The sequence below is a fragment of the Podarcis muralis genome, chromosome 8 (assembly GCF_964188315.1).
Source record: "Podarcis muralis chromosome 8, rPodMur119.hap1.1, whole genome shotgun sequence".
In the NCBI taxonomy this organism is placed as follows: Eukaryota; Metazoa; Chordata; class Lepidosauria; order Squamata; family Lacertidae; genus Podarcis; species Podarcis muralis.
Genome location: NC_135662.1, coordinates 86,858,109 through 86,874,349, shown reverse-complemented (window position 1 = coordinate 86,874,349; position 16,241 = coordinate 86,858,109). Strand labels below are relative to the sequence as shown.

The following is a 16,241-nucleotide window of genomic DNA, read 5'->3' as shown; positions in this document are numbered from 1 at the left end:
TCATGGTGCTAAAAAATCCATAGGTTGTTTTACTTTATTCTGATATTTGAAGCATACCTCACAATCTTTTACAGAAGCTTCTATATCATGATTTAGGTCAGACCATCTCCCTGCAAATATGCCACATTGTTAAGGAATCCCTTCCAAAACTGCAAGTCAACCTTTTTGCTCTGAAATCTGAAACATTACTAATGTTTCTCCATCTTGCTAATATTTTGATCTAAATTTATATTTCCAGTTGTCATGTTACTTTTAGGAAGACCGTACTTTTCCTTTGGTGCCTTATAACCGTTTCTTCAGCAGACAGCTCAAAGGAATTATACAGTGCCCACCACATTAAGAGAAACAGCAATTTTCTGTATATCTGGTTTTTCATCTGACTGCATAGCCGACAATAAAATCTGAAACTCTTGTTTAAATATATTTTATTCCTGTGCTGCCTCAAGTGTGAGCAGTAAAGAAAACGGAGGTCCCAAATATTCCATCATACCTTCACATAATATATTTCACTCAATATACCACATATTGTCTTCTATATGAAGATTTAAAATCAATGTAGTATTTGGAACAAATCTTAATAAGCAAGCACAACATCATTCACCAACCTTATCTAACTTATAAAGCTAACTAACAGACTTGAGAATCTATTCACTTTGAACATACAATGACATTTCATCACAATGAGAGGGGAGAATTCCATCCAAATTTGAAATGACTGGCTGGAGATAAAATGGCACCCAAGTCATAGTCAGGGTCTGTCAGATGGCTCTTCAGAACAAGTCAATCTGTGTGTGAAGAGAAGAAGAAGAAGCAGAGCTGGAAGCTGAAATGTTGTATGATACAAAAAGTTGTATCATTTTTGTTGTTGTTCCTTCGTGGAGGCCACAGTGGCTGTGAACAGTTTATGCCAGCAACAGTCCTCTCAATAATTTGTGAATGTTTGGGGACATCACAGTGTCTCAACAAATATCTTGATGGAGGGGGGGGGGGCTTGAGAATGAGAGGTGACAGCCTTTTTATATATCAGTTAAGGGTTAAGAATACAGTCATAAAATAGAAGCTGTTACATGAGATCTTTCTATGTGAGTTGGTACGTGGTAATGTTTCGGGAGCTACATTCCAGTTCAAACACAAGGTGGTGCTCTTACACAACATACCGTAGATTATTTAGTAGTGAGTAACTGCTCTCCCAGAGCCATAATGCAAAGGATGCATACAAAGAGAAAGGAAACAGATCTTCATTTCAGGCAAATCTTTCAAAAGGCCACAGTCCATTAAAAACAAAGCAAAAGAAATGAATAATTGTATTGGGGATATATAACGGACACATAACAGACAACGTCGAAAGAACCACCTTGCATCATATATCTGACTGGAAGTGAGGCTGGGAAAATGGAAGTGCATCTCAACACCAGGCAAGTTGTGTCTCCTTTATTATATCTTTGCATGTTTGTAGCAATGTGTGAGTCCTTCCTCTACTCAGTGCCAGAGGAAAAGAAAAGTGGATTTCTGGTGGCAAATGTGCTAAAAGATTTGAGAGTGGATGCAAAGGAGCTGTCTGCTCGGAGAGCCCGGCTGGTTTCTAAGAGCTCCAAGCAGTATTTCCAGCTGGATCCTCATTCTGGGGATGTGACAGTAAAGGACAAAATAGATCGGGAGTCCCTGTGTGGTCAGAATGAACCTTGTGTTCTACTGTCTGAAATTGTGCTGGAAAAGCCATTGCAGCTACACAGAATTGAAGTTGAAATAGAAGATGTGAATGATAATTTCCCCAAATTCTTTAAAAACCAGTTTATTTTTAAAATACCTGAGCAGACTCCTGTGGATATCAGATTTCCTTTGGAGAGAGCAGAAGACCCAGACAAAGGAAAAAATACAGTTCAGAACTACACCCTTAGTCCTAATGAACATTTTAGACTTGATGTGCAAAGTCACAGTGATGGTAGCAAACAAGCGGAATTGGTATTGGAGAAACAGTTGGACCGTGAGGTGAATTCACAGATTGCCCTGATTCTGTCAGCTGTTGATGGAGGAATCCCAAGAAGAACTGGCACAGCACAAATTATTATTGATGTTCTGGATGCTAATGATAATTTCCCTCAATTTGAACAATCTGTGTACAAAGTAAAACTAAGGGAAAACAGCCCACTGAATACACTGGTTGTAAAAGTTGAAGCAAGTGACAAAGATTTTGGTTCCTATGCAACTATTACTTATTCCTTCAGCCAGGTGGGGCAAACGGTATTAAGATCCTTCACTTTAAACACACTTAATGGAGAACTTAGTGTTTCAGGGACAATTGATTACGAAGAAAACACAAATTATGAGATGAAAATCAGAGCTACGGATGGAGGGGGACTTTCCTCTTACTGCAAAGTCATTGTGGACATTGAGGATGAGAACGACAATGCTCCAGAGATTACTATCACATCCATCACCAGTCCCTTACCTGAGGACTCTCCCCCAGACACAGTGGTGGCCCTTTTCAGTGTCACAGATGTGGACTCTGGGGACAGTGGCAGAACTGCCTGCACCACTGAAGTCAACCTGCCATTTGTGCTCAAACCCACAGAGAACAACTATTACCAGCTGGTGACCCAACAACCACTGGACAGAGAAAAAGCCTCTGAGTATAACATCACCATCACAGCCACAGACAGAGGCTCTCCCAGACTCACTTCCACGAGAATACTTCATGTTGTAGTGTCAGATGTCAATGACAACCCTCCAGTGTTTGAAAAGCCATTCTATGAAATGCAGTTAAGAGAAAACAATATTCCTGGTCTTCTGATCAATTCGGTCCATGCTGTTGATCTGGACACAGCGCAGAATGCCAAAGTGACCTACTCGCTTTTGCCTGGGAAGGTCAATGATGGCCGCACATCCTCTTACATCTCCATCAACTCTGAAACGGGGAACCTGTATGCCATCCGGTCTCTGGATTATGAGGAAGTACAAGATTTCCAGGTGACGGTGAGGGCTGTGGATTCAGGTTCCCCTCCACTGAGCTCCGAAGTTCCCATCCGCGTTCAGGTGGTGGATGAAAATGACAATGCCCCCTTCATCCTCTACCCTCTCCAGAATGGCACTTCCCCCTCAAATGACCTGGTTCCCCGAGGGGCAGAGACTGGCTACCTGGTCACCAAGGTGGTGGCTGTGGACAGGGATTCTGCGCAGAACTCTTGGCTTTCCTACCAGCTCCTGAAGGCCACAGAGCCGGGTCTCTTCACGGTGGGGGCCCAGAATGGAGAAGTGACCATCCTGAGGCTGGTCAGCAACCGAGACAGCTTCAAGCAGAATCTGATGGTGGTGGTCCGAGACAACGGCCATCCTCCCCAGTCCACCTCTGCCACGCTCAGAATCCTTCTAGTGGACGGCTTCTCTGACCCTTATCTGAAAAGTGTGGCTCTCCCAAAGGAGGAAACGGTGGAGGAGGAAGACCCCAGCCTGACGATGTATTTGATCATCTGCTTGGCTGCCATCTCAAGCATCTTTCTCCTTTCCGTAGTGGCGTTTATTGTAATCAAGTTGCAGAAACGTGAAAAGTTCATAGGAACCTACAACTCTGCAGCCAATTTCCCGGTGGGACCTGATTCCCAGGAGATCTCTGCCGATCCTGGTGCTGGATCTCTATCCCAGGCTTACAACTATGAGGTGTGCTTAGCTGGTGGGTCTCTGAACAGCGAGTTCAGGTTTCTCAGGCCCCTGTTTCCTGTTTTCTCTGTTGAACCCAACACACAGCTGAATCCGATGAATTCAAATAATTCTCAAGAGCTCCCCAGTCAAGTAGAGGAATGTAAAGATAATATCCAGGTAAGAAAAGTATTTTAATACTTTTCATATGGTTATGTTCAGTTTATCTATTATTTGCTCTCAACAAGTCTCTGATTTCTAAGCCTGAATGCAATGAATTCTGAGAAGTCTGGAAGTGATCAGTGGCTTGTCCATTGCATACAGTCATTCTCCATTTAAGTATACCTGAAGTATATTCCTGTATACCTGAAGGAGCATCTCCACCCCCATCGTTCAGCCCGGACACTGAGATCCAGCACCGAGGGCCTTCTGGCGGTTCCCTCATTGCGAGAAGTGAGGTTACAGGGAACCAGGCAGAGCACCTTCTCGGTAGTGGCGCCCGCCCTGTGGAACGCCCTCCCTTCAGATGTCAAAGAGATAAACAACTACCTGACATTCAGAAGACATCTTAAGGCAGCCCTGTTCAGGGAAGTTTTTAATGTTTTAATAGGTTATTGTATTTTAGTGTTCTGTTGGAAGCCGCCCAGAGTGGCTGGGGAAACCCAGCCAGATGGGCGGGGTACAAATAATAAATTATTATTATTATTATTATTAGTAGTAGTAGTAGTAGTAGTAGTATAACAGAAAAGGAAACCAGAGTGAACAACAGAAACATCTACTCTGAGGAGATACAACTTCCTTTTTATTAAAAGTCACTAGGGATGGATGAATAATTCAATTTTTGTTGCTTCAGTTTCTCATTTTTCCAATTTTACGTTCAAAATATTTCCACAAAAAATTTTGGGGCAGAGAGTTAAGACCTCACAAAAATTCAGCAGCATTTTAGTGACATTTCTCCCAATATACATACATACAGGTTTTTTGCAAGCATTTTCCCTAATATAGTGCCTTTTTGTATGTTATTTTCACATAATGCATGCTTTCCTCTTATATGCCTATTTCTGTACAAATTGGTTGGATAATTGCATTAGAGAATTCAGAGAAATAGGACTTTTGAAGGGCAGCTCTGTTTTGCTTCATAGTTTTTTTTGGCAACTGTGATTTAGGTTGGTTCATATTAGAATATGAAAGAAAATAATTTTCTCCCACTTCCCTAATAGTCACTGTCAATAACTATTATGAACTTGTGAACCACAGTCCTTTGGACAGAACAATAATCACTGAAGGCATGACCACTGATGATGTTCTATGGTTCAGTTCAATAATAATGACTTATGCTCAAGTCTTAAGAGAACAAGACAATTCTCCAGTGTTTCAGAGAGCATTGTAAAAATGTGGGGAAATTAATACTCTAGGCATGATGATCAAGGGATTTGATATTTATTTTCAATTCTGTCTTCTATAGTTTTTAAAGTTACTGTACAACTGGCTCAAATTATTTTTCTGGATATTTCAGAATTAGCACAATGCCATCTGCATACAAACTTCTTTTTAACTGGTTTGTTAATATTGTCAATCCTTTATTTATGTGATCCAGTCTAATAGCTTTGGCCATAAGTTCCACAGATAATTAAATAGTAACCTCAATAATTGGCATTTCTGTCTAGTGCATCTATTTAATTTAAATGTTTCTGATTGTACTTTGTCTTTTTTGAAGCAGTAGCGTTTGAAAACATCATAATCCAGGAGATTAAAGTAGCGTCCATTTACATTTTGTGCAGCTCCCAGAATAGATCACTCTATTTTATCAAATGCTTTATCTGTATGTATTGTTTCCTTATTCTGAAAATAATGTTAAGTAGTTACTTGGCCCAAGTTGATAACTTACAAACCGATGAACACTATACAGTGGTGCCTCGCAAGACGAAATTAATTTGTTCCGCGAGTTTTGTCGTCTTGCGATTTTTTTCGTCTTGCAAAGCATGGTGTCGGGAAAGTTTTGGAAAAGCTTCAAAAATCACCAAAGTCTTTAAAAACCTCAAAAAAGGCTACCACACCGCGTTCTATGAGTTGCTCCTCGAAGTCAAGTCGCAACTGTATTAACGGTGTTAAGAAAAAGGAAACAAACTTGCAAGACGTTTCCGTCTTGCTAAGCAAGCCCATAGGGAAAATCGTCTTGCGAAGCAGCTCAAAAAACAAAAAACCCTTTCGTCTAGCGAGTTTTTTGTCTTGCGAGGCATTCGTCTTGCGAGGTACCACTGTACTAAATTAAGTGGGGGTTTTTAGTAGCATCAAGTCTTTGTAATATTGTTTGTCCTTTTATGTTGTTGCACCACATCTCCAATCTGTGTTATTAACTCATTAATGGTCTTTTTTCTTTTTTGAAATATGCAGCTTTTTGTTTGATTTCTCTTGTAGTGACTTCTTTGAAGACTTCCCAATTTGTTACAGGACAGTCTTCTGGGGAATTATTAAATTATGCTTCAATTATCAGTTTTATTCTCAGAACAAACTCTGAATTAAACATTAACATATTGTCTAGGTGCCCTTCAGTGGTATATTTTCCAAACTTTCAAATTCTTATAACAACAACAAAATAAATGTTTCATCCTGTATTTACTTACTTCACTTTCTGAGTTAACCATGGGGATGTAAAAAATAAATAAATTATTGAGTGATTTCATAAATTGTGTAATTTTTCTCCTTTGGTTGAAACTGCCACAAGGTTTGTACTAGAAAAACTTGTGTATTTTTTTTTAAAGAGTTGGAATTACTCCTGATATTTTATATTTTGTCCTGTCCAATTTTAAAAATTTGATTCAAATAAAGCCTCCACCAAGTATAATTTCTTTGTCTAGGCTGGAAACAATTATGGCATTAATTTTGTGAATGCTTTTTGATTTTCATTTGACGCATAGATACGCCCAATCATTATTGGCTTTCCCCCCACTAAACCAGTGCCAAATATTTGTGCTGGATCATTCATTGATTTTACATTAAAAAAAATAAAATAATGGATGGGTTTAATTCAAGATTGCAACCCACTTTTCATCATAACAGGATGAAAAAATATTATCCAGATTTTGAAGCACTGAAGTGTATTTCTTCATCTTTTAATATAATTTACAGCAAAGGGGTTATCATAGTTTTATCTTTATTTAGTGGTTTAGCAAATTTCAGATGTCTTCTGAATGAGTTCAACTCTAATGTTCAATGAAATAATCTTTACTTTAGTCATCTTTAAAGTTAAAGTAAAAAGGGTGAAATGAGGTTTCAGGGGAGAGGAAAAGGGAAAGATAAAGGCAATGCATGTTAAAATGTTGACAGAAGGGATTTTTATGTGGAAATTTTGGGTTTATTCCAAAGGTGTCTTCAATGCTGACAGCACATCAAGCTGTAGAAAATCTTTTGAGGTTTCTTCCTTACACACCTGATTTCACCTTCTACTTATTATATTCTACCCATTATATTACTTATATCCTCTTTATGTTCATGATATTCAGTTTAATTTCCAGGAAATGTGTTTTATGTTGATTCCCTTCCCCTGTTTTTAATATTGCAAGTTTGTAATTGTAAACTGCAGTTTTCAAAGTTGCAATTTGTTCACTTTAAATTTAGCCTGAGCAGTTTATCTTGGTTAATAAATAATTGACAGTTTTGGTTACAGAAGGGGAAAAGACAGTTCATTCAAATGTTAGTCTTCTGGGTGTGCAGTTGTCTAATTGGTTAATTGATTAGTTGCATAGACAGAAAAGAGTGACAAATTTGGGGAGAGGTCTTTAGCAAGTTCTTCACAGTAGGTAAGTACGTGAGAATTCATGCATTGACTTGTGTAGGCAAAAAGAGTATCCAAACATTGATATTGCAACAAATGAATTTGGAAAGTAGTCAAAATCAATGATAGTCAATAGAATAGGCCAGATCCCTATCGCCCCATCCTTGAAGGGCCAAATTTGACATGTGGCTGGGGCCACCCATCTGTCAATCACTTGTCACCATCTGTCATCAGGGGGCTGTTGGGACCCCAAAGCATACTTTGGGGCTGTTTGAAAGTCCTTACATAAACTGCTCTTCAGTTTTCAGAGGTTTGAAGGGCTGTTTGCAAAAGTGCTTTCAAATAGCCCATGTTTTGCACCTCAAGTGTAGAGTTCTTTCCTCTGACTCTCCCACACTCTACAAGTGTGAGTACAAGTGTGGACTTGGCAGTCACACTTAACACACTGCGGAAATATGTGCAATGATGCTTGACTTAGTGACTTTTGCTGATTTTTATATGAAGGAGCTGGATGTTCTTCGTTAGGAGAGTTTGTTTTCTGCCCAATTCTATTCCTCTGTTGCTGCAGGCACCGTCTATGCAGGCACAAACAAACAAACAAGACAAAAAAGGAGGCGTGTGATAGAGGGAGTGAGTAAAGTATTTCCATTGCTCTCTGAGTCTGATCAAGGCTGTCAATATATTGTTTTCTTTTACAAACACTTTAATGACATCGCTTCCAGTCAGGCAAGGGGGAAGAAGGACATGCCCCCTTCCAGATTGAACTCTGACCATTATTTCTTAAGGCAACAAATCACTTGTACTCGGCCATCTCTTTAGTTACTGAAAGACCCAACCTCCCAGGGAATCTGCAAGCTTAAGATTGTCCAACCAGGTCATCATCTTCTGCAGAATAATGGGGATGGAGAGAATCACCAAAACCAATTTAGTTGAACTCCAATTCTGTAACACTATTAAATAAATCAAACATATGCAAGAGACATTTCTGACCATCAAGGGGCTATTTATTGTTGTAACATCTTTCTGTGAATGTGATTCTAGCTTTCTGGAACCATTAATTATATATATTTTACCATCCATTTGAATAATAAAAGGAAATCTGGCTTTGAGACCTGAGGAGGACTAGTGATGACCACGTCTAGATTTCTTTGGTGGAAAGACCCTCCCCCCATCTTTTTGTTGTCAATATGTATTGTATTAATATTACTACTTCTACTATGGATATTATGCAAGAATGCTGTGGTCCAATTTGGATTTCATATATTTCAATTGTGATTTATATTTGAATTTTTTTTTGAACGTATGTTCGATTTATATAAGTTGAGCAGATTTCACCCACCACCCTCAGAATTAGATCTGTGAGGCTTGCAGGGTCTTTGATTCCACCTTCCCCCCATCCTTTAACAACAAGCGACTGAATCACTTAAGAAGCTGATTTTGAAATTAAGCACAGTTTCAAAACTTGTTTGTAAACTGGCATGTAAGGCAGGTGCTCAGATGGAAGGGGAGCCAAAAAATCCACTTGGTTAGCGTAATTCTATCTCTCTCTCTCTTTCCCTCCGCTCCGCCCCCACTGGTGACCTTATGTTAGTTCAGAATTATAAAGTATTATTATGGAAAATATTGTGATGTTTCATCTGCATAGCTAACAGAAAAACACCTTAAACATTTTATGTTATAAGTTGTCTGCCAGTAAAAGAGAGATAAGTCTAAATTTACCACTTTTGTAGTAATTGGAGTTTATTTGAATACTTTATTCTTTGTATCCAGACTGGGACACTTTGAAAACTGAATGCAAGGCACTCTGTCAGTTGGTCCCAGCAGTCTTCATGTGGGAGATATATATATATATATATATATATATATATATATATATATATATATATATACACACACATATACATACATATATATATATACACATATACATACATATATATATGAGTTAATAGGCTACACATTAGAAAACCTAAGGATTTCTAGATCTCCTAAAAGATCTGTGTAGGTTGGCAAGTGGTAACATCAATGGAGTTGTATCACAATTCCAACACAAGGTGGTGCTATTACACAACACAGACCATATTATCAGAGAGCAAGTGCTCTCCCAAATAGCTGCAGCCATTAGACAAAGAAATCTTTAAAAGAAAGGACATATGCTGATTACAATCCAAAGGAACAGACCTCTGCATCTTGGATGGATTGGCCTTGAAGGTGTGTAACTCATGAAAGGAAATTCTGGACATATACTTCTTCTAATTTGAACTGACTGGAAGTGAAGCTGGAACAATGGAAATGCACAAAAGGCAAGTTTTGAGTTTGGTTCTTTATTTCTGCATGCATATTGCAATGTGTGAACCCATCCTCTATTCAGTGCCAGAGGAAAAGAAAAGTGGGTCTCTAGTAGCGAATGTGCTAAAAGATTTGAAAGTGGATGCAAAGGAGCTGTCTGCTCGGAGAGCCCGGCTGGTTTCTAAGAGCTCCAAGCAGTATTTCCAGCTGGATCCACATTCTGGGGATTTGATATTAAAGGACAAAATAGACCGAGAGTCTCTGTGTGGTCAGAATGATCCTTGTCTTCTACTGTCTGAAATTGTGCTGGAAAACCCATTGCAGCTGCAGAGAATCAAAGTTCAAATACAAGATGTCAATGATAATACCCCTAAATTCTCAAAAACGAAATTCATTTTTGAAATACCTGAACAGGTACCAGTGAGCACTCGATTCCCTTTAGAGAGAGCACAGGATTCAGATATAGGAGAAAATGCTGTACAAAATTACACACTTGGTCCTAATGAACATTTTAGACTAGATGTCCAAAGGCACAGAGATGGAAGCAAATATATAGAACTGGTATTGGAGAAGCATTTAGATCGTGAGGTAAACCCACAGATTACCATAATACTTTCAGCTGTTGATGGAGGAATCCCCAAAAGAACTGGCACAGCACAAATAATCGTTGATGTTCTGGATAACAATGATAATTTCCCTCAATTTGAACAATCTGTGTACAAAGTAAAACTAATGGAAAACAGCCCACTGAATATGCTGGTTGCAAAAGTTGAAGCAAGCGACAAAGATTTTGGCTCCTATGCAACTATAACATATTCCTTCAGTGAAGTGCCAGAAAATATGCTAAGATCATTCAACTTGAACAAAAACACTGGCGAAATTACCATTTCAGGGACAATTGATTATGAAGAAAACACAAATTATGAGCTGAACATCAGAGCTACGGATGGAGGAGGTCTTTCTGCTTACTGCAAAGTCATTGTGGATATCGAAGATGAGAATGACAATGCCCCAGAAGTAATAATCACATCTATCTACAGCCCATTGGCTGAGGACTCTCCCCCAGACACAGTGGTGGCCTTCTTCAGTGTCACAGATGTGGACTCTGGAGACAGTGGCAGAACTGCCTGCACCACTGAAGTCAACCTGCCATTTGTGCTCAAACCCACAGAGAACAACTATTACCAGCTGGTGACCCAACAGCCACTGGACAGAGAACAAGCCTCTGAGTATAACATCACCATCACAGCCACAGACAGGGGCTCTCCCAGACTCACTTCCACAAGAATACTTCATGTTGAAGTGTCAGATGTCAATGACAACCCTCCAGTGTTTGAAAAGCCATTCTATCAAATGCAGTTAAGAGAAAACAATATTCCTGGTCTTCTGATCAATTCGGTCCATGCTGTTGATCTGGACACAGCGCAGAATGCCAAAGTGACCTACTCGCTTTTGCCTGGGAAGGTCAATGATGGCCCCACATCCTCTTACATCTCCATCAACTCTGAAACAGGGAACCTGTATGCCATCCGGTCTCTGGATTATGAGGAAGTAAAAGATTTCCAGGTGACGGTGAGGGCTGTGGATTCAGGTTCCCCTCCACTGAGCTCAGAAGTTCCCATCCGCGTTCAGGTCATGGATGAAAATGACAATGCCCCCTTCATCCTCTACCCTCTCCAGAATGGCACTTCCCCCTCAAATGACCTGGTTCCCCGAGGGGCAGAGACTGGCTACCTGGTCACCAAGGTGGTGGCTGTGGACAGGGATTCTGCGCAGAACTCTTGGCTTTCCTACCAGCTGCTGAAGGCCACAGAGCTGGGTCTCTTCACGGTGGGGGCCCAGAATGGAGAAGTGACCACCCTGAGGCCGGTCAGCAGCCGAGACAGCTTCAAGCAGAATCTGATTGTGGTGGTCCGAGACAACGGCCATCCTCCCCAGTCCACCTCTGCCACGCTCAGAATCCTTCTAGTGGACGGCTTCTCTGACCCTTATCTGAAAAGTGTGGCTCTCCCAAAGGAGGAAACGGTGGAGGAGGAAGACCCCAGCCTGACGATGCATTTGATCATCTGCTTGGCTGCCATCTCAAGCATCTTTCTCATTTCTGTGGTGGCGTTTGTTGTAATCAAGTTGCAGAAACGTGAAAAGTTCATAGGAACCTACAACTCTGCAGCCAATTTCCCCGTGGGACCTGATTCCCAGGAGATCTCTGCGGATTCTGGTGCTGGATCTCTATCTCAGGCTTACAACTATGAGGTGTGCTTAGCTGGTGGGTCTCTGAACAGCGAATTCCGGTTTCTCAGGCCCCTGTTTCCTGTTTTCTCTGTGGAGCCTCCTAACACTCAGCTGAATCCAAGGAGTTCCAATGATTCTGAAGGAGTCCCAAGTCATGCAGGTGAAAGTCAACATATCCTCCAGGTGAGAGAACTATTTGAATCCCTTTTGTATGGTTTCATTTCAAACTGTATCTGCTACTTTCTTGATGCATATCATCCAGCAGAAAGTCAACATATGGTTCAGGTGAGAATATTCCTTTCAGAGTTTTCATATATTCAATTTTAAGGTGTATAATATTGGGGGGAAATTGCAAAGCTCTGTTGGGAGTTATTTGTGTCATGGTCGTTTATTGCTTAAATATTATCCTCATATTACATTATCACTGTGGGAGGCAGAGGTCATTCACCATAATCTGGAGGCATAAAAACTGTTGAATCTACACTATTTCAAGTAGGAGAGAGGTCATGGATTTTGTTACAGGTAATGGTAATTGTAGCTCTGTGACAGTTAAACTACAGCTCCGAGTATTATTTGAGGGAAAGCAACATGGTGCTAATGTGAGACCATCGAGTTTTAACAAACATAGAATGAAAAACATAGTCCTAGTGATTCTTTCATTACACATCCACATGGTGGCAGTATGCACAAGCACAACATTTGGAACTCAGAATTCTGTTTTCTAAAGAAACGTCTGCAACAAGAAGACAGCCAGTCTTTGTCTGTGATTAAGAAAAAGGAGCCAGAAGCAGCACCAAATTTATTTCTACAACAGCAGAGATTATCATTGGATGACTATCAGAAACTTCATATTTTGGCCAGGCATTGAAGAGGCAGATTCTTGAGCCATGGGAGACGGCTACAGAAAGGAACAAGGTCTGTATGTTTTGCTTTTCCTTTGTCTTCCTGGAGCACTGAGTATTTCACTTCACTATTCTGTGCCAGAAGAAAAGAAAAGGGGGTCTTTGGTGGCTAATGTGCTGGAGGATTTGAAACTGGGAACAGGGGAGCTCTCTGCTCGCAGAGCCCAGCTGGTTTCTAAGAACAGTAAGCAATATTTCCACCTTAATACTCACTCTGGGGATCTTTTGATAAATGATAAAATAGATAGAGAGTTTTGTGTGACCAGACTGATCCTTGCTTGCTTCTCTCACAAATTGTGCTGGAAAACCCATTAGAGCTCTATAGTATTATAGTCAAGATAGAAGATGTGAATGACAATGTTCCCAAATTCTCTACAAAGGAATTTGATCTGGAAATTCCCGAGAATGTTCCCACAAATACACAATTCCCCTTGGAATCTGCCCAAGATGAGGACCTGGGGATAAATAACATCCAAAACTACACACTCCGTCCCAATGAGCATTTCCGGCTTGATGTTAAAAGTGATGAGGATGGAACCAAGCATGTGGATCTTGTCCTGGAGAAGCCACTGGACAGGGAGAAGGACTCACACTTTGGCTTGACTCTCATGGCTGTGGATGGAGGGGAGCCACAAAGAACAGGCACAGTTCAAATAAATATTCAAGTGCTTGACAGTAATGACAACTTTCCTCAGTTTAGTCAACCTGAATATAAAGCTAGGTTAAAAGAAAACAGCCCACAGGGCACTCTGGTCTCCAAAGTGGAAGCTACAGATTTGGATTTTGGTTCAAATGCACAGATCACCTACTCATTCCACCGAGTGCCTGAAAAAATAAACAATTTGTTTCACTTAAATGAAATCACTGGGGAAATCACTGTTTTAGGTCAAGTTGATTTTGAAAAAGAAACCAGGTATGACATGAAAATTAGAGCAACAGATGGAGGGGGTCTTTCAGGGCACTGCAAGGTCTTGGTAGATGTTGAAGACATGAATGACAATGTCCCTGAAGTGTCAGTCATATCCATCACTGGCAGCATACAAGAAGATTCTCCCCTGGACACAGTGGTGGCCCTCTTCAGTGTCACAGATCGAGACTCTGGTGATAATGGCAGAACTGTGTGCTCTGTGGAGACAAACCTCCCCTTTGTCTTAAAACGCACAATGGATAACTATTACCAGCTTGTAGTCCAAAGCTCCCTCGACAGAGAGAAGGTCTCGGAGTATAATATCACCATCACAGCCATTGACCAGGGCTCCCTCAGGCTCACTTCAACAAGAATTATTAATGTTCAGATCTCAGATATCAATGACAACCCTCCAGTATTTGAAAAGTCTTCATGTGAAATGCAGATACGGGAAAACAATATTCCAGGACTGCTCATTGGCTCAGTCCGTGCTGCTGATCTGGACACTGAGAAGAATGCCAAGGTCACCTACTCCCTTTTGCCTGGGAAGGTCCCTGATGGCCTTGTGGCCTCTTACATCTCAGTCAACTCTGAAAGCGGAAATCTGTATGCCCTCCGATCTCTGGATTATGAGCAGATAAAAGATTTCAAAGTGACGGTGAGGGCTACAGATGGAGGGTCTCCTCCCCTCAGCTCAGAAGTTACTGTCCGAGTCGTAATCCTAGACGAAAACGACAATGCTCCCTTCTTCCTCTACCCTCTTCAGAACAGCACATCCCCCTGCAATGAGCTGGTCCCCAAGTCGGTGGAGGCCGGCTACCTGGTCACCAAGGTGGTGGCTGTGGATGGAGATTCTGGCCAGAACTCGTGGCTTTCCTATGAGCTGCTGAAGGCCACAGACCCTGGTCTTTTCAGCATCGGAGCCCAGAATGGGGAAGTGAGAACCAGGAGAGCCCTGACCGAGCGAGACACCAGCAAGCAGAGACTCCTGATATTGGTCAGGGACAACGGGCTCCCTCCCCAGAGCAGCACTGCCATGCTCCATGTCCTTCCCGTGGGTGGCTTTTCGGATCCTTATATGAAGGCTGTGGAGGTCAGTAAAGAGGAACAGGAAGAAGATGGGAGCTTAACCTTGTACTTGGTGATCTGCCTGGCTGCAGTCTCCTTTGTGTTCCTCGTTTGCATTGTTTCCTTTGCTGCCATCAAGATCTGCAGGAGGGATCCCAGGGAAAGTTTTATCGCTGCCCCTCCTCACTTCCCACCTGCCAGACCCGACATCCCAGAGAACTGTGGCGATTCTCAGAGCGGGTCTCTTTCCAGGAGTTACCACTACGATGTGTGCTTAACCGGTGGGTCCTTGAGCAGCGAGTTCAGGTTCCTCAGGCCCCTCATTCCTGTTTTTTCTGTGGGGGACCCAAACCTCAATGTGAACCAGACCCCTCCGTCTGCTTCCCAAGATATTCCTGACCAGGCGGGGAAAACAGAATCAGGGAAACAGGTGAGAAAGAAGCTTTTGGTTTGTTTGTTGGTTTTAAATATCAATCTCAGTATACCAGAAATATCAAAACAGGTCATGTTCACTTTGGGAATTATTGTTGCTTGGTAATCTATCACATCTGATATTTGTTTCTGTCTCCTTATACTGCTCTATATTGGTTACCTATACAGTGACTACAGAAAGAGGCTCAGTTTTCACCTGGACTGCTTATTCCATATCTACTTTCTGCACCTCTGTCCTACTGCTCCTTTGTTGTCTCAGTTTCTTTCCCTGTTCTGTGGCGTTCTTTGCTAACAGGAGAGCCCTGCTGTTTCCAAGTTCAATGTGAGGTGGTTCCCCACAGCCCAATGTACCTTTCATTCTTTATCTCGATTTTCCATTGTTCCTTTTCTTCTTTCATCTATCATTTACTCAAACCCCTTTCCTCCAAGCCCATTTATATCTCCATCTTTATTCATTTTTGAGGTCCTGTCTGTTAGCTCCTTCACTGTGGGTCTCTGCACTAAAATTCGCTTGAGAGTCAGACTTCATGCAGAATCATAATTGTTGGTCCTGTGTGTCACTCTCTCATAGAAGAAATTAATAACGCATGGGTGATGTTGATGTGTATATCTTTAAATGCTTATGTGCATTTATTTACTTTTTTTTGACCTGCTGTTCAGCTTGAAAGGCACCAAGAGTGACTTGTATGTAATCAGTACCCAAAACACAAAGTAGAGGGAAGTGAGGAAGAAAGCAAACACAGGCATTAGTTTGAAAGACCACAGCATTCTCTTAATGACCAGCTTGGGGGAGAGGAAAAAGGAGCCACGTGGAGTTTTTGGAGTATTTTGGTTTTCTTCCTCTCCCGCAACTGCAGCCTAAAGGACCATGGTTCCCACATACATGTTAACAGGTGTTTTTAAATTCAGGTATGTTATCTACATATTTTCTGCAGCAGTTATTTCTGCTGCACTTGTTTACTGTTTCTTGAAGAAATATGCTGTCCTATATTTTTCTGATTTT

General features: G+C 41.2%; 2 protein-coding genes and 1 pseudogene across 3 annotated transcripts in view; all 3 read left to right on the top strand.

Annotated features, from left to right (window-relative positions):
* The first annotated feature begins 505 nt into the window (after positions 1-505).
* The window catches only part of LOC114601134 (protocadherin beta-16-like), an 88,737-nt gene continuing 73,001 nt past the window's right edge, over positions 506-16,241 (top strand). The window contains exons 1-2 of one of the 2 annotated variants that reach the window (XM_077933505.1): positions 506-3,813; positions 6,028-6,372. In XM_077933505.1, the coding sequence (XP_077789631.1) occupies positions 1,393-3,813; positions 6,028-6,039 (2,433 nt within the window). In that variant the 5' untranslated portion in view covers positions 506-1,392 and the 3' untranslated portion in view covers positions 6,040-6,372. Of the gene's footprint in view, positions 3,814-6,027; positions 6,373-16,241 lie in introns of those variants that run through there. The other variant, XM_077933502.1, reaches the window with a different exon arrangement.
* Positions 9,490-12,797, top strand: LOC114601137 (protocadherin beta-16-like). Its single transcript, XM_077933601.1, has 2 exons — positions 9,490-12,214; positions 12,657-12,797. The coding sequence occupies exons 1-2, from the start codon at positions 9,695-9,697 to the stop codon at positions 12,795-12,797; spliced, it is 2,661 nt and encodes an 886-aa protein (XP_077789727.1). The 5' UTR covers positions 9,490-9,694.
* Positions 12,661-15,700, top strand: LOC114601127 (protocadherin beta-16-like; annotated as a pseudogene).